The 18,035-nt window shown below is 41.4% G+C and overlaps 3 protein-coding genes across 4 annotated transcripts in view; 2 read left to right on the top strand and 1 right to left on the bottom strand.

Annotated features, from left to right (window-relative positions):
* Nucleotides 1-236: 236 nt before the first annotated feature.
* LOC123515665 lies at nucleotides 237-3,758 on the top strand. The gene is given in 4 exon segments (XM_045274485.1): nucleotides 237-1,814; nucleotides 1,816-1,859; nucleotides 2,273-2,346; nucleotides 3,122-3,758. Coding segments are annotated over 4 exon segments (936 nt in total). The 5' UTR covers nucleotides 237-1,458; the 3' UTR covers nucleotides 3,584-3,758.
* LOC123515660 (RING finger and CHY zinc finger domain-containing protein 1-like) overlaps nucleotides 1,993-18,035 on the bottom strand; it is a 275,093-nt gene continuing 259,050 nt past the window's right edge. For both annotated transcript variants that reach the window (XM_045274475.1, XM_045274476.1), the window contains 2 exons: nucleotides 3,802-3,900; nucleotides 1,993-2,955 (listed from right to left, as the gene is read on the bottom strand). In XM_045274475.1, the coding sequence (XP_045130410.1) occupies nucleotides 3,836-3,900 (65 nt within the window). In that variant the 3' untranslated portion in view covers nucleotides 1,993-2,955; nucleotides 3,802-3,835. The remainder of the gene's footprint in view (nucleotides 2,956-3,801; nucleotides 3,901-18,035) is intronic.
* Nucleotides 12,863-14,164, top strand: LOC123515661. Its single transcript, XM_045274479.1, has 4 exons — nucleotides 12,863-12,963; nucleotides 13,064-13,144; nucleotides 13,318-13,413; nucleotides 13,554-14,164. Exons 1-4 carry the CDS (start codon nucleotides 12,870-12,872, stop codon nucleotides 14,162-14,164), a joined length of 882 nt encoding a protein of 293 aa, XP_045130414.1. The 5' UTR covers nucleotides 12,863-12,869.

Below are 18,035 nucleotides of genomic sequence, written 5' to 3'. Positions count from 1 at the left end.
CATGAGTCTTACATTAACCATCTTTTCTAATACTTTACAAATGCAGGACGTCAACGATATAGGACGGTAGTTCGTAGCCTGAAGATTATCTTTCCCAGGCTTAGGAAATGGGAGAACCACTGCCACAGCCCAAGAAGTTGGAAAGTCACCGGTATGCCAAATCATATTATAAAGATTTAATAAAAAGTTAAAAGCACTGTCAGACATGTGATGCAAGAAGGCATAAGGAATATCATCTGGGCCAGGAGAAGAGTCATGGCACTGGGACAAAGCAGTCCGCAACTCGGAGGCAGAGAAGGGGACATTATAAGACTCCCCTCCTGTGGAAGAAAAATTTATGCCGAGAGATTCCATTCTCTGGTGGTGACGTGCGCCCAGGGCTGCAGGATACCTCCGGGAAACACTGGCAAAGTGCTCTGCGAAGAGGTCGGCGACAGTCCTGAGGTCTGCCACCGTTCGCCCAGAAGACAACAAAACTGGTGGGGAAGGAGCAGAATACTTCCCAACAATTCGCGGACTTTGTTAAAGACATCCGTAAGAGGAGTACGGGCGTTAATGGAAGAGACATAAGCTTTCCAAGAGGCTCTTTGTGCCTCTTTCAAAACGCAACGGGCTCGAGTTCGGCAGCGCCAAAAAGCGTCCAGACACTACAGGTCCCCACGATGTCGCCGGAGACGAGAGAAAGCTGCCCATTTCTCTTTCACCGCTTCAGTGCATGCTGCGTTCCACCAAGGAACAGGACGCTTAGTAAAGCGACCGGACGTCCTAGGGATTGTCTGAAGTGCTACTGAATGTATAAAATCGGCAAAATAATCAACAGCCTCAGTACAAGTAGAAAAGTCAGCCAACGGACGGATAAAAGAGCTAAGGACTAATGGACAAGTCTATTGAGAAAAAATGACTACATGAAAGGTGAAGAGACTGCAGAAGTTATATTTTAATTAAAGAAAAAGAAATGAAAACTGCCAGTGAGTCATCAAAAAGATGACAGCTTCTGGGAGACATCAGTGTGAAATACGGTTACGCAATAGTTTTCATCATGCCAGAAGTTCAGAGACAGTGTGACGTGTGAGTGTGCATGAATATCTGGCCAACACTTCTGACTCTACTGACGCTGTTTTTAAGTCTCTTGACCCCTTCAGTATTGGGAGGCATTTTTACCAAGAAGTTTATTAATGATTAGACTATTTCATTTACATTAGGAACAGTTTATCGAGGTCAGAAGATTAATGACCAGAGTCGTCACTATTTTTATTCGCCACATAAGTTTCTGGCGACATGTAAATTTGCCAAATAGTAAGTAAAATTAATATGAGAACGCGTCTTAGCACTAAAGAAGTTAAAAAGTTTATATATCTTGGTTTTAAGTTGAATAACACAACTATGTGCCAAGAGTTTTGGCTTATTTATAGTCAGTGGCGATGATTGCGCCAACAGCTCAGTCTTTCCTTGTTAACCATGGCGAGCACACTGGACACTCAGGAATTTTGGAGGGAGTTCATCCAAGTATACAGAGATTTTCCTGCTTTGTGGAAAGTAAAAAGTGACGAGTACAAGAACAGAAGCTTAAAAAGTGAATGCTACGTGAAATTAATTGACAAAATCAGAGAAATTGACCCAAATGCCACTCGTGCCACAGTAACCAAGAAAATAAATAGTTTATGTTCCAACTATCGTCGAGAACTGAAGAAGGTGATGAACAGTGTGAAGTCCGGTGCTGGGTCAGATGATGTTTACAAACCTTCACTGTGGTACTTCGATGAGCTCGCATTCCTTCGCGACCAAGAATTGCAGCAAGGAGTGTCAAGTCTGGATGTTGGGGAAGAAGATGGTAATGAGGGGGATCAATAGATCATACTGTAAGTATTCCCCCTTTTATTTTCATAATAACATAAGTAGATTTGTAATATATATATATATATATATATATATATATATATATATATATATATATATATATATATATATATATATACAGTGCAACCAATTAATTTCTTATTCATTACCTAAAGCCAATGTAAGTGACAAATAGCACCAGGGACATAATACATAACCTTTGATAACATAGGCATATAAATAACTTTTGTTAACATATGTATATAATGTTATATAATCAAACAAAAGTTGGCAGTCAAATAGTGTAATCCATGATTTTGACATTGACAAAGATTATAGAATACACAAATGATTTTGCATTACATGTCAATCCTAGACTCCTGCCAAGAAACAGATCCTTCGTTATTGAAGTAATTACAAAATGTATTCCTTACAGTCTTAGCAGACGAAGTAGCATTACGAGAACATGTTGGTGCCTGCGTCCTACTCACATCGTCTACACCAAATCCGGTATCTAGATATGCTTGCACGTTTCGTTTCCTTAAGTAGTTATGAAGATAGCAACATGCCCTTACTATTGTTGAAGCTTTTGCTGGACACACATTAATGGAAGACAAAAGAACTCTAAATCGTGATGACATTATTCCAAAGGCATTTTCAACAATCCGTCGAGCTCGTGACAGTCTGTAATTATAGATAGCTTGTGATTTTGTCATTTGTCTGTGTGCAAAGGGCTTCATGAGGTTATCCAGTAAAGGAAAGGCATCGTCTGCGACGAATACATATGGCATAACTCCAGGGCACCCAGGCATGGCGTTTGGTTCTGGAATATTTAACTGCTTTTCTTTCAGCCTCTTACCAAATTTTGTGTTTCCAAACACCCCACCATCCGATACTCTACCATTGGCACCTGCATCAACCATCATAAATTCATATCTGGCATTAACAACAGCCATTAACACAATGCTGAATGTCTGTTTGTAGTTGTAGTAGTATGAACCAGAACCACAAGGTTTCTTAATTTGCACATGCTTCCCATCGATCGCCCCGATACAATGGGGAAACTGCCAAGTCCTCTCAAATGCTGCAGCAACTTCTAACTTCTGATGTTTTGGGGATCTGTAATAAAGAAATAGATAGAATTTGAAATGAATGTCAATTTCAAATTCATCATATTACTTTCCGTTATTGTTGTTATGAATTTCATAAGTTATATCTTTACCACCACTATCTTTATAAAAAAAGTAAACTTTGACCATTATTATATACTCCTATTATTTTGCAGGAGCCGTCCACATCTGCCACAGAGTCACAGGAAGTATATTCTCATACCTCAAAGAGGAAAAAGAAATGTGATATGGAAAGTAAACGTTACGAAGCACTTTCCCTTGCTTGTGCACACCTTCAACAGAGTAACGACTCCATTGATACACTAGCAAGGAGCTGGGCTCAAGAATTCTGGAATGTGACTGCAGAACAGCAAATATATGCAAGGAAGACTATTAATGATATTCTCTTTGAGGCTCGTTTAGGCACATTGCACAGACATAGCGTGAAAATTAATGAAAATTCTGATGTTCACACTAGATCTTCCACGCCTTTTTGTGATCTTTCATCCGAGAGCAATTCAAATACCAGTGGACTTAGCACTACTCAGGGGAATATTGTCACTAATGCAGATGTGGAAGGAGTGCGTGTTTACAGAACGGTGGCAGACCTTCTTAGTGATCCCCATTACAGCTTATAAAATAACATACATTATGGCACATTGGTGGTGGAAATAAGTATGTAGGCTTATTGTTTATTTTTCGTAAGCAATCAATCAAGTTCATTTTCACAGTAGGTAATTAACTTACGTAACAGGTCAAAGTTAGTATATATAAATTTTTTTCTCAAATAGTCTTAAAACAATGTTATGATACCCAATAAATCGTATTTCTTTAATCTGTACGTAATTAACCTTACCTTAATATGCTCCTTCAATACAGTGATGATGGCATTACAGGTTTCCATAACGATACGACCAAGACTTTGTGGAGAGATGGCAGTGGCGAACACAAGTTCCTGAAATGTTTGTCCAGTAGCTAAGAATCGTAGAGTACTGGAAAGCCTTTCACTGGGTGAAATGGAATCTCTCAGCTTAGTATCCGTTTTCTGTATCAGAGGCATAGTCTTTTCTAGCAAATCCATAAATGATTCTCTGTCCATACGTAAAAAATTTTTGTAATCTGCAGGAGCAGAGAGAAGCAATTCCTGTAGGAGGTTTTCATGTGTGAATTTATTTCTTTTTTAAGCCACTCTTTCATCCACACCTTTCTTTTCACAATTTTCTTTCCTTCTTCATCGTCTAAAGCCAGCAGAATGGCTATACATGCAGCCGCTTTACTCATCTTCACTCCACAAACTGCAACACGTAAGTAATGATTGTTCAATCTTACTCATAGTGTGTGGCCCAAACACTGTTTGCACAATCTCGATGACTGTGCAATCATGATTGACAGTGTATAGGGGCCTTAAATGGTGCAACTACTATGCTTGAGCTTACAAAATCAAACCGTGTCGGAAATTCCTCAATCATCTGCGCAAACACTCAATCACGCCCACTCACACATGATATGCTTGCGCAATCATGAATATTGTACAATCATGATTGACAGTGTATAGGGGCCTTAACTATATAACACACACACACACACACACACACACACACACACACACACACACACACATACACATACATTACGGCCCGGTAGCTCAGTGGTTAGAGCGCTGGCTTCACAAGCCAGAGGACCGGGGTTCGATTCCCCGGCCGGGTGGAGATATTTGGGTGTCTCTTTTCACGTGTAGCCCCTGTTCACCTAGCAGTGAGTAGGTACGGGATGTAAATCGAGGAGTTGTGACCTTGTTGTCCCAGTGTGTGGTGTGTGCCTGGTCTCAGACCTATCCGAAGATCGGAAATAATGAGCTCTGAGCTCGTTCCGTAGGGTAACGTCTGGCTGTCTCGTCAGAGACTGCAGCAGATCAAACAGTGAATTACACACACACACACTCGAGACGCAGCAGAGGAAGGACGCGATACCGTCGCTCCCGAGAATCAGCTGATCTTCACTACCTTTGTTTGGGTTTACAGTGGCCTGGGCGAGAAGTGTGGACACATTTTTTTTTTCATGAATACAGTGTTAAATAATAATGAGTGAGAAAGATATTCCATCTAAATGCAGGTATGTGACAAGGGAAAGAATGAAAGCTGATGATGACAATGTTGGTGAGGGAGGAGGAGAATTTGAAGGCTTTGATACGGCGCAAACTTCACTATTTGATAGAGTCTTAACTATCGAACGTAAATTAGATAAATTGATAAAGGAGAGTATGGGAATGAAAGAGAATGAAGAACAGGATAAAGAGCTCCAGAAATTGAAAGAAAGGATAAAAGAGTGGAAGAAAACGAAACTAGGCTAAGAACCGAAAATGAAGAATTAAAAGTCCAAATAGCGAACTATAAGAAATTGATGGAAGAAGGACTCGGTAAAGCCGAGAAAGAAAAAGAAAAGCTAAAAGATCTAGTTAACAAAGAAGAAGAAAGAGTACAAGACGTGATTAAAAAGAAGTACAAGCATGGAGAATCCAAGATAAGAAAGACAAGGAATCATTTCAAGAAGTATTTCAAGAACAGTTAAAAGAAAGAGATGAAAATATGACAAGCAAAATGATAGGAGTCCTCAAGAAAAAGAAAATTTAGTAAGAGAAATTGCGGAAAAAAGAAGAGTGTAATTATTTTTGGACTGAAAGAAAAAATGTTAAATATAGACCAAGAAGGGAAAAAGACGAAATGAAATCAGTAAAAGACCTACTAAAACATCTGAATGACGAGGATAGACAGAACTTAGAAGAGGAAGTAGAAGAAATCCATAGAATGGGACCATATCAAGAAGGAACAGTGAGACCAATTAAGATATTACTAAAATCACAAGCAGCAGCAGAAGAAGTACTATATAGAAAAACGAAACTCAGAGAAACAGAAGGTTGCAAAGATATATATATAAAGAAAAATAGAAACGAGGAGGAAAGGAAGAGACACAATGAACTGGTGGCAGAAGCAAGAGAAAAAATAATGAAAGGTCAGAGGAGGAGAAGAAGGCATTTTTTTGGAGAATTATAGGAGACAGGATAAGGAAATGGTATATAAAAGAGAAAGAAGAGAAAAGAATGGAGCAAGTTTAACTAAAAATGATAAGAACAAGAGATTAAAAATGATGTATACAAACATAGATGGGATTTTATCTAGTAAATTAGAATTAAGAGATTACATAAAGAAAGAAGAACCAGATATTGTATGCCTGGTGGAAACAAAGTTAAATGAGGCAATAAAATAGACATAGATAAAAGGTATAATATATGGAGGAGAGAGAGAGGGTAAAGGAGGAGGAGGAGTCATGATGATGTTAAGGAAGGAGATAGTGGTAAATCAAGTGGAGTTTGGGGAAGGAAAATCAGAAATACTGTATGTTAAGATGCATATTAACAAAAGGAGTTAACAATCATTGGAACATATGTGCCACCAAAACAAACTCATGGACTAACCAAGAATATAGAGACATGATAGATGACACAATAAGGAGTCTTACAAGAATCATTAAGGAAAGGAGAAAAGTGATATTGATAGGAGATTTCAACTGTAAGGAGGTAGACTGGGAAAATTATGAAAGTGGTATGGGGGAAGATGCCTGGGGAGATAGATTCCTGAACCTAATGATAGATAATTTGATGGTCCAAAGAGTAAAGGAAAACACAAGATTCAGAGGAAACGATGAGCCGGCAAGATTAGACCTAGTTTTTACAAGGGATATACCAATTAACGATGATATAAGATACAAGTGCCCATTGGGAAAGAGTGACCATGTAATATTAGAGATGGATATAGAAGAAGGAAAGGAAGATAGAGATGAATCATACAAAGGAGACCGATTAAATTACAGAAAGGCTGATATTGAGAATCTCAAGAACTATTTTAAAACGTAAACTGGGAGGAGATGGAAAACTCATTAACGGTTCAAGAGAAATATAACTTATTTTTGGAAATATACAAAACTGGGGTCAGGGAATATGTTCCGAAATATAGACCTAAAGAAGAAGGAAAGAAAGATTGGTTTAATGCAAGATGTGCTAGGGCAAAGGAGAAACGAGATGGAGCATGGAAAAGGTGGAGAAGAAACAGAAATCCAGAAAATAAGGAAAACTTCAAAACAGCAAGAAATGAATATGCTAAGGTGAGAAAGGAAGAAGAAAAGAACTATGAAAAGGACATTGTCGAAAAATGTAAGGAACAACCAAAATTGTTCTACAGATTCATAAATGGAAAAATAAGACAAAAAGAAACAATAGAAAGGTTAAAAGGAGAAAACGGAATGGTGGAAGACCCAAAAGTATGGCAGAACTGTTAAATAGTAAATTTCATGAGGTCTTTACTAAGGAATCCAAATTTGAAAGACCACAGGGTAATAGAGAGACTGTCTATATGAAAGAGATTAAAGTAACCAAGCTTGAAATAAAAAGTTGATGACGGAATTGGATGAGGAAAAGGCAATGGGACCGGATGAAGTCTCAGGCAGAATACTGAAAGAATGTAGGGAAGAACTAGCAAGTCCAATATACAACATCATAAAATGCTCAATAGAAAATGGAACAGTGCCAGTGGAGTGGAAAAGAGCTGAGGTGGTTCCCATATATAAGAGCGGAAGGAAGGAAGAACCTTTAAATTACAGGCCGGTATCACTAACTAGTGTAATATGCAAGATGTGTGAAAAAGTAATAAAGAAGCAATGGATCGAGTTTCTTGAAGACAACAAAATATTATCAAATAGCCAATTTGGTTTTAGAAAAGGTCGGTCATGTGTGACAAATTTATTGAGTTTCTACTCTAGAATAGTTGATAAAGTACAAGAGAGAGAGGATGGGTTGACTGTATTTATTTAGATCTAAAAAAGGCTTTTGATAAAGTGCCACATGAAAGATTACTATGGAAGTTAGAGGAGAAGGGTGGCTTAAAAGGAAGCACATTGAGATGGATGAAGAATTACTTAAGGGGGAGAGAAATAAGGACGATAGTTAAAGATATGAAGTCCAAGTGGAGAACAGTAGACAGCGGAGTGCCACAGGGGTCAGTATTGGCACCAATACTTTTTCTCGTATATATAAATGACATGCCAGAGGGAGTGAACAGCTACATAAATCTGTTTGCGGACGATGCGAAACTGTGCAGAGTCATTAAACAAAAGAGGATTGTGAAATACTACAGGAAGACTTAAACAAGATCTGGAAATGGAGCAAAAATGGGAGATGGAATTCAATGTGGACAAAAGCCATGTCATGGAAATGGGAAAAGTGAAAGACGACCAGTGGGAATCTATAAGATGGGAGATGGAGTAGAACTAGAAAAAGTAAAAAGGAAAAGGACTTGGGAGTGACAATGGAAGAAAATAATCAACCGGTTAGCCATATTGATAGAATTTTCAGAGAGACGTATAATTTGCTAAGGAATATTGGAGTAGCATTTCACTATATGGACAAGGAAATGATGAAGAAATTGATAAGTACTAAAATAAGACCTAGATTGGAATATGCAGGAGTTGTGTGGACTCCCCATAAAAGAAACACATAAGAAAATTAGAGAGACTACAAAAATGGCTACAAGAATGGTTCCAGAATTTAAAGGGATGGCATATGAGGAGAGACTAAAGGCAATGGATCTACCAACCTTGGAGCAGAGAAGAGAGAGAGGATCTGATACAAGTTTATAAATTGATTAACGGAATGGATGAAGTGGATAATGAGAAACTGATCCTGAGAGAAGAATATGACTTTAGAAGCACAAGATCGCATAGTAAGAAACTAAGGAAGGGACGATGTCTGAGAGATGTTAAAAATTTAGTTTCCGCAAAGATGTGTTGAGACTTGGAACAGTTTGAGTGAGGAAGTGGTATCAGCAAAGAGTGTACATAGTTTTAAAGAAAAATTGGATAAGTGTAGATATGGAGACGGGACCACACGAGCATAAAGCCCAGGCCCTGTAAAACTACAACTAGGTAAATACAACTAGGTAAATACACACACACACACACACCAGGAGAGAGAGAGAGAGAGAGAGAGAGAGAGAGAGAGAGAGAGAGAGAGAGAGAGAGAGAGAGAGAGAGAGAGAGAGAGAGAGAGAGAGAGAGATAGGACACATTGAACGTTGCAAGACGTCTGTTACTATCACATCATGGTTCGGCACACATTGATAATTATGAAAGGCAAACACAGCAGCGCCATTCATTGCTCGCCCGTGCACGGAGGTCTTTCACCTTAGAGTCGACTGTGAAACTCATCACTGGAAACAAAACAAATAAATAAACAAAAAAAAAAAAAAGCAGCAATAACAAAAACAGCGCCTAACGATGACTTGCTCCCGATAAGTGAATCCCGTGTATTCATAAACATCATTAACATTTGAAAGAGTTGTGGTCTGCATTGTAAAGCATTTAGACTTTCATATCCTCTAAGAGACTACTTCTAAAGCCGCATAAACTAGCAGAGTTTTCATGAGGTTGTATTTTGTCATGTTGATGTTTATTGTATTGGGATAAACTTTAACTTTAGTCTGAGTTTAACTCCTATGAATATAACATGTACACTTATCTCCCAGAGCGAAATATAGCTGCAAATTTTAGCAGTGGAAGCATATCTTCAGTTACTAAGGCCATTAGTAGCCAGGTGTCTAGAGAAGTCAGGTCAATTCTTAACGAGTCTTATACGACTTACTACCCCACTCAGACAATATCTATTATGATCAAGAGCTAGAACGAGTGGTAGTGAATAATTCCATTGTTTCACCATCTGCCAGTAGCATACAGTGAAATTAGTGTTAAATTTGGTGCACATATTGCCCGCGTTTTGGGTTTCGATTCAAATTTTCGCTACACAGTGTATTTTCAAAGACTTGGGGAGGAGGAAGCTGACATTTTCATTGGGGGAGATAAATCCCAGGTGGAGCCCGTGAGATTGTACGCGCAGCATGTGCCAAGGGCCGATGGAGGCCATGACTACATGTACATCTATTCTGCAGTCAAAAAGTTAATATTTTAGATGTTTTTCCACTTCCAGGGGACGTTGATAATAAGGGCGTCAATCCAATGATGTATAAACCTCTTACATTATCAACAATAGAGAGTATTGCCATTAAGATTACCAATCAAAGAGATAAACCTATAGAGTTTGAAGATTCGTATCATAGTGTGACCTGCTTATTGCATATAAGACCACGATAAAAAAAACTCCAATGCTTTATCACAAGGATGATGCTCCCTGCTAAGCACCTCCAGAAGCACAGACCGCTGGGAGGGCAACAATCACCAGCGGTAGTGCATCCGTGGGGGGATTGGGACCTCCACCACCCGTATACCCTCTTACTCTTAAGGCCATGCACTCATGGTGCGTCCTGAGGTAGGAATTGCCATACCTCCCACACCATGAGTCGTCATCCCAGTAACGCCCTACCCAGACTACTGAAAGCTGAGAGTAGTGGGTTGCTAACAGCCACCAGCAAATCTGGGACGACAGCCCCTGACATACAGGGATAATGGACCACAGCATGCCAGGAGACACCGGATCAGTGAAGCTGTTAAGGGTAAGTGCCTAGGCATACCCCATTGCTGTACGAATGTCATACGGAAAGGACAGTGGATAATTAGCCAAAGCCCTTGGCCCCGACACTGTGGGACTGTATTTGGGTGAGCTACCCTCATTACCAGCGGGAACCACGTGGAGGTAGCAGCCCCAGTAACTGTGCCTTAAGGTACTTTTGCACTAGGCACTGCTGGCTGCAGTAGACCCAGGATACCTAAAGAGAGACAGACTTTTTTCCCACCGGTTGCCCTCGCCACCACGAAGGTGGCTTGGGCAGAGCCGGCGTTGTATGACTCACACAGATGGCCAAGGGTGGTCAGCCCGAGGACTTCTGCTTAGCTTGCCATTCGGAAAATCCCCCTGGGCGGTTAAGCCATTTCTTCAACGGCACAATGCCGAGGCAGGGCAGGCTCTGACGGCAGTGGTGACTGCTCTCCAGTTCTGGGGGGTCTCATACCTTTCCCTCCCAGGCCTGCTACTTGCGATGCCCCTGGGAAGTGTGAAACCCCGGGATTCCGCCTCCGTGGACGCCACCCACGGCATGGTCGGTTGGGTATCTGGGATACAGATCAGAGCAAGTGCATCTCTTTATATTAGCTAGATGAACGTCCTGATCGAGGACTACCCAGTAAGCAGTTACAAGGCATGGAGGTCCTCTCCTTGTCTACTTACTGGGTGGGGAATGGGACCACACCCGCCCCGTATACTCCTAGACTTTAGGCCATGCCCCACTGGGATTGCCCGGACCATAGTCCCGCAACTTTGCCCAGTGGGTCGTCATCCCGAACACGCCAAGTCTCTACTGTGCGGGGGATCAGTGGGTTTAGTACCCACACAGCAAAAGGGTCCCAGCGGCCTCCCCCTACAGCAAGATAGAGAACTTGCTAAGCAGGGAGATTGGCGTCGGATTAGTGGAGCTGTTAACGGTATCTGAAGCCCGGCAGATACCCATTACTCTGCGGCCGTGGATTAGGTTACAGGAGAAGGGAACAGTCCCAGTCCCTAGCCTCCGGGCCATCCAATAGGGTGGACGGTTTAGCCGGACATTTAAACTCTGCCAGGGTTTAATTGCCCGTTACCAGCGGGAGCCGTTTGGAGGCACGCCACCCGTAACTAAGTCTCAAAGAGGTTTTCACATCGCAGGCCAGCTGTGGCAGCTGAGACCTGCCCGTAAGAGAGTCATAGTTACTCCCGCCAGAAGACAGTCTGTCCAGTGGAGGCGCGCAGCTGTGATACTTCCGGTTCAGTCTCACGTGTTCGGGAGGGTGGGGATAGGGAGGGGGGGGAAATGGAGAGGGCAGAGTCGGAGGGTGGAGGGGAAGCAGGGCTTCCATTTTAGGGTAAAATACCCTAAACTAGGGTAATTGAACCCTTCTTAGGGTAATGTTTAGGGTAATGCATAAACTAGGGTAATTTTAGGGTAATCTGCTGCCCTATGGATAGATAGGTGTGCTTGGAATGGTGCCAATCTGCTGGCAGGCTGATTTTCTTTCATGTTCGATTCATGTACACAATCATCCCCGTGACATGTACCATCCCTTCACCCCCATCCCCTTCTTCACTCACCCGTCTTCTACGCGTACACGTTTTGGACCTTCGGACGGTTAGTCTAACCGTCCGAAGGTCCAGAACGTGTGTGTGTTTGGGGGTTGGGGGGGGGGCAATATTCAAACTTATGTATGATAAGAGTGCAACTTCGACAATCTAGGGTAAAACACTCGAATCTAGGGTAAAATCGACAAAAATCTAGGGTAAGATTTCATCAACTCATGGAAGCACTGAGAGGAAGTCTTGCAAGTAGTGATCGCCAACATGTCATAGTGGATGGAAGAGTAAAAGTGTTGGAGTGTGTAGGAGTGGACACAATGGGCCATTTATGCGAAGTGTGTGGCCAGTGTTATAATACGTCAAGTTGTCCATCCTGCATGTCGATTGAAGAGTGTGAAATAGAAATTCAACAGCAGCAGCAGCAGCAGCAGCAGCACACCACCACCACCACCACCACCACCACCACCACCACCACCAACAACAACAACAACAACAACAACAACAGCACCAGCAACCGCAAGAGTTGTGTGAATTGTGTGGAAGATGGTATGATGAAGCACTTTGTCCATCGTGCGTGGAGACACTGTGAATTATGCGAACATTGCGGCGTCCTGTCGAAACATCCACCGCCAGATCACAGCTGTGAAGATAACGCATCTTACGGTAAGAAGTACGATTATATAACAAACTGTACAAAAAAAAAAAAAAAAATATATATATATATATATATATATATATATATATATATATATATATATATATATATATATATATATATATATCACACTCGCTTTTATTTGTGCAGGGATAACGCCGATTGAGTTATGTGCCGAATGTGCGTCATGTGCAGCGATCTACTGAATCACAACTGCTTGCGTGATTTGCCGAGTGTTGCTCACCGTGGTGGCGGAGTCGGAGGTGAGGGGAAAAAAAAACTATAATAATAATAATAATAATAATAATAATAATAATAATAATAATAATAATAATAATAATAATAATGCACATTTCTTTTCAGTTTCACTGCAAGTAAGTGATCAACAACAGGAAAATGAAGTAATCCCTTCCAACACTTCATCTTCGCAGGTACCCACACCCGGTAAATAGAATTTATTATTAATAACAATAATAAAATAATAATAATAATAATAATAATAATAATAATAATAATAATAAGATGACCTACTACTACTACTACTATGAATTAAGTATTTGATAATAATAATAATAATAATAATAATAATAATAATAATAATATGCATTTCTTTGCAGAGTCGCCACAGCCGGGACCAAGTGGTTTACAAGATGTGATGCAGTCCCCCATACCCTCCACTTCGTCGGATGAGAGATCAACACCACCTGCATCCGGTAATATATAAGTATTTTTTTTTATATTACCCCCCTCCGCCTACCACCGCTGCTGCTATTACTATTACTACTACTATTGCTACTACTACAACTACTACTACTACTACTATTACTAAATACCAATTTTCTTTTCTTTGCAGGCATCCCACACCCGGAAACAGTCAGATCACTGGAACGGGAGCAACCTGAACTGATTGATACAAGGAATAATTTTCTTCTCACCAGGGAGACATACAGCATACCTGGGCATGTGAGTCGCGACCCACTAGGTCTACTCGTAGATTTTAAACACTTTTTTATTAAACAAATTCAATCTTATTTCGGTGCTCAAGGTGCAGAATTTCCACCTACATTAAAAACATTTGCTCTGATGCCACTGGTATTAGTCAAATTCTCCACCTCAGGAGAAGATGTCACACGCGTCATTCACATTACCTTCAGATCACGTCTGATTACCTATCAGGACGTGGAAGAACTAATTGACCTATGGATCAGTCAATTAGCTCAATGTCTGGATAGTCTAACGAGTGAGACCGATGGCTCTGGTTTTATAATTTCTCATGTAGATGGGTTTTTCATCAACTATTGCCTACATGCCGCATGTAATGGTATTGGAGATTTTATCCCTACCCTAGGGGTCTGCGTGACTCGCAGGAATTGTTTAACCCTAAGGGTGAATATTCCTCATGTGTTGTACAATGTTTGGCTGCCTACAAACTCCACGCTCAAGGGAAGGAGTGGAAACAGATAGAGCGCATTTTACAAAGGCGACACGGAGGGAAAAAAATATGTCAACCTTGGAAGAACAGCATGCCCTGTGACGGGGAAGAACCTAGGGAAACTGGAACAGTTAAATAAGTTTTCCTTGGATGTTTACACTAACCAAAAGTGGAGAGATGTTTTATTTAACATTATCTTGAAAAGGCACAAGGAGATTCCCCGAAACGGTTTCACTTCTGCTTGGCGGGTGCCACATGGCCTTAATAAAAGACGTTGAAAACTGCACAGTAAGTTGACCAGATCAAATCCTCCCAGTGAAGGCTATCAGTTCTGCAAAATATGCTTCTCCTCCATCCCCCCGTTGGCGAGTCTAAGCGATCATCAGTGTTATTGTGACTTCACCCAAACCCTCATCTTTGCCAATGAAAATGAAAAAATCATGTTCAAAAATTTTGCATATACATATCCTCCACACTATCTAGCCTTTTTTTTTTTTTTTTTTTTTAAACCATGATAAAACCAAAAAGGAATAAAAGTGTGATAGCCGAACATGGTGCTATCAGTTATTCATATCTCATCATCAATCGGCAGGGTGAACTTGTGAGGAAACGAAGTTATTTTGACGACGATGCGGTGAAAGACTTTATTACTAACCTCTCCGCGGATTGGGAAGAGATCAAGATTAATAATAAAACATGCAATTGACATGACAGACGAAGATCAGGAACGATTTCAACGTTAGCGCCATTGCGAACTCTGCGGACAGTCCTTTGATGAAGACCACCCGCCACATAAGCATCACGACCATTCAATTCCACAGCGCAATTATCTTGGAGCGTACTGTGCCCAGCAGCAGATGTAGCCTGCAATGTCGTGATATGCGGAAATACCTCACCGCTCTAGCTCATAACATGAGCTTTGATGTGTCACTCATCTTGAAAGATTTTGATTTTCCAGGTGCAACCATAAACATCCTCGCAAAATCCGAGATGCATTTATTGAAAGTGCGGATTAACGACATACAGTTTCAAGATTCGCTTTAATTTATGAATGCCAGTCTCGGTAAACTTGTCCAGAGTCATATAGATGCAGGTTATGACACACGTTATGCACAGCTGATGGTGGATTACCTCCCCGAGTCAATAAGAAGAGCCATTTGCACACAAAAGCAATTTTCATGTTACGAGTACATCACTAACATGGATTGCTTAAAAGAAAAACAGTTGCCACCTCGCGAAGCTTTCCGTGACACACTCAAAGATCGAAATCTTTCGCCAGAGGAATATGCACATGCCCAAAATGTGTGGACCATGACATCCTGTCGCACATTAGGTGACTACATCAAGCTGTATTGTGAGCTTGACGTCGGTCTACTGGCTGACACATACTTAAAATATCGATCACTTTTGCATGGGTTTTATGGTCTAGATGTTGTTCATTATGTGTCTTTGTCCGCCTACGCATTTGATGCGTTTTTAAAGTCAACCGACACCCAACTTGATCCCCCTTACAACCCGGACATCTATCACCTTATTAAAAGGAATATAAGAGGGGGCTTTGTAACATGCGTCAGATCTCACCTGAAAGCCAATCATGAAGTTGACGGTGGTCCAGGCACGTACATCTTTTATCTGGACTTTAATTCATTATATGCCAGTGTGATGTGTTCTCCCTTGCCTATGGGATCCATAAGCAAACTTTCTCCCTCGGAGGTGGCTGAATTTCTCGAGGTTGGCATTGACAGCCATGCTACCGATAGAGACCTCGGTTATTGGATTCATCTGGACACTCATGACGTCTCCGAGGATGTGGCAAGGCGCACGGATGAGTTTCCTCTGTGCCTCACACATTCTATTCTTCTATTACAGAAGACGACCTTTCCCCTTACAGTAAAAGACTGCTAACATCCGAGGGTTGTAAACTTGCTAAAAAGAACTGCAAGCTCGTGGCCAGTCATAAGGGTCTGCGAGACCATTTAATTAGCCTGGAGCTCCTACAACTTCTACTCAAACTTGGATTAGAAATACAATGCATCCATGCCATCTATCGTTTCAAGCAAGCTCCATACCTTAAACCTTTTATAGAGAGAAATGTGAACCATCGCAAAAATGAGACATGTGAAATAAAAAATCGCATCTACAAATTGATGTCTAATGCTGTATATGGACAAACTATGCTGTCCGAAGTCAAATATGGGATGCGGCAGCAACTAGTAACCAGTAGAAAGTCCTTTCTGAAATGTGTGAGGAGTCCAGCATTTAGACGCGTGCATTTGTTAGGTGAAAATCGAGTCATGTGCGTCAGTAGTAAGAATACCATAAAAATCAAGCAACCTAATTATTTGGGTTTTCACATATTGGAGCTGGCCAAGAAATATATGTACAACTTTTGTTACTCTGTCATCAAAGCTAATTATGGAGATCGAGCTCAACTAGCTTATGAGGATACAGATAGTTTTATTTTTGCTCTTCAGATAGAGACAGGCTTACATCATGAACTGCAGCATGGACCCATGGCTGAATTTCTCGATACCAGTAACTTCCCAACGAATCATCCGTGTTACAGGGGAGATCGGAAAGGTCAACTCGGCTTACTTAAATCTGAGACAGGTTGCTCGCTGATTAAAGAAGCCATCATCTTGAAACCCAAAATGTATTCACTTCTACTAGAAGATGGTAAACAAGTGTCACGAGGTAAGGGCATTCCAGCTCACCACCAGCAGAAATTAATCCATCAAGAATACAGAGATGCCCTTAATAACACCGCGGGTGGGAAGGTGACATGTTATCACATTCAAAATGTAAAAGGACAAATCTGCGCGACTCGTTCAGAGAAGCGTACATTATCTCATTTTGACGACAAACGCTTCTACCTTGATGGTGTATCTAGTCGGGCTAACATGGAAATCATGAGGCAAGGTACAGCGGCGGATGTTGAAATGGAGGAGGAGGAGGAGGAGGAGGAGGAGGAGGAGAGAGAAGAGGAAGAGACGGATTTGGACATCTTATGGAGGGTGATGGTGGCGATGGAGGAGGAGGAGGAGGAGGAGAGACCAAACAATAAGTCGAGGGTGGCGACGGTCGCGGAAGTGGAAGAGGAGGCAGAGAGGGCAGGTGTGACAGCTGAGGAAGGAATGGAGGAGGAGGAGGAGGAGGAGGAGGAGGGGCCGATGACCGTAGAGGGGGAGACAGGTGTGTCCGCGGTTGAGGAAGAGGAGGAGACGGGGAGGAAGAGGAAGAGGGGGAGGGGGAGGAGGTTGGTATAGCACCATGGTCGATGACCGTGGAGGGAGAGGCAGGTGTGGTCGCGACTGAGGAGGATAAGGAGGAGGAAGAGGAGGAGGAGGAGGAGGAGGAGGAGGAGGAGGAGGGCGAGGGCGAGACAGGTGTGGATGAGACGAGGAGAGAGGGCCATGGCGGGACAGAGAAAGACTCGCTGACAGATTATTCATAAGGTAAAGTTAGGTTGTACACCACTTGAAATATAACATTAGGCTACCATGTAAAATACTTAGCTAACATGTAGTAGGAAATTTATATTAACATGTCATAGTCCGATTGTGTGTCAACTGCATGCACTTAACATAAGATTATCATGTAAAGTATTTTGTTAACATGTAGTAGGAAATAAATAGTAATACCATGTTGCAATGTGTTTAGTATACTTCTGAAGTTAACATGGAGAAGACATTTAGCGAAGAAACGTTAAATCTTTTCCGCTATCCTGTGAGAACAATAATCACAGGCTATACTAATTCTGGTAAAACACACCTTTGCACTAAAATAGTCGAAACATATCATCATGCATTTCACAGAATTGTTATTTGTGGTGTCTCATCACATCCCCTACAACAGAAACCTTCACTATGTGGTAAACTAGAAGGACACCAGGACATCATTCAA

The sequence above is a fragment of the Portunus trituberculatus genome, chromosome 39, assembly GCF_017591435.1.
Source record: "Portunus trituberculatus isolate SZX2019 chromosome 39, ASM1759143v1, whole genome shotgun sequence".
NCBI lineage: Eukaryota > Metazoa > Arthropoda > Malacostraca > Decapoda > Portunidae > Portunus > Portunus trituberculatus.
The sequence above is the reverse complement of the archived record's forward strand: the minus strand, read 5'-3'. Positions and strand labels throughout refer to the sequence as shown.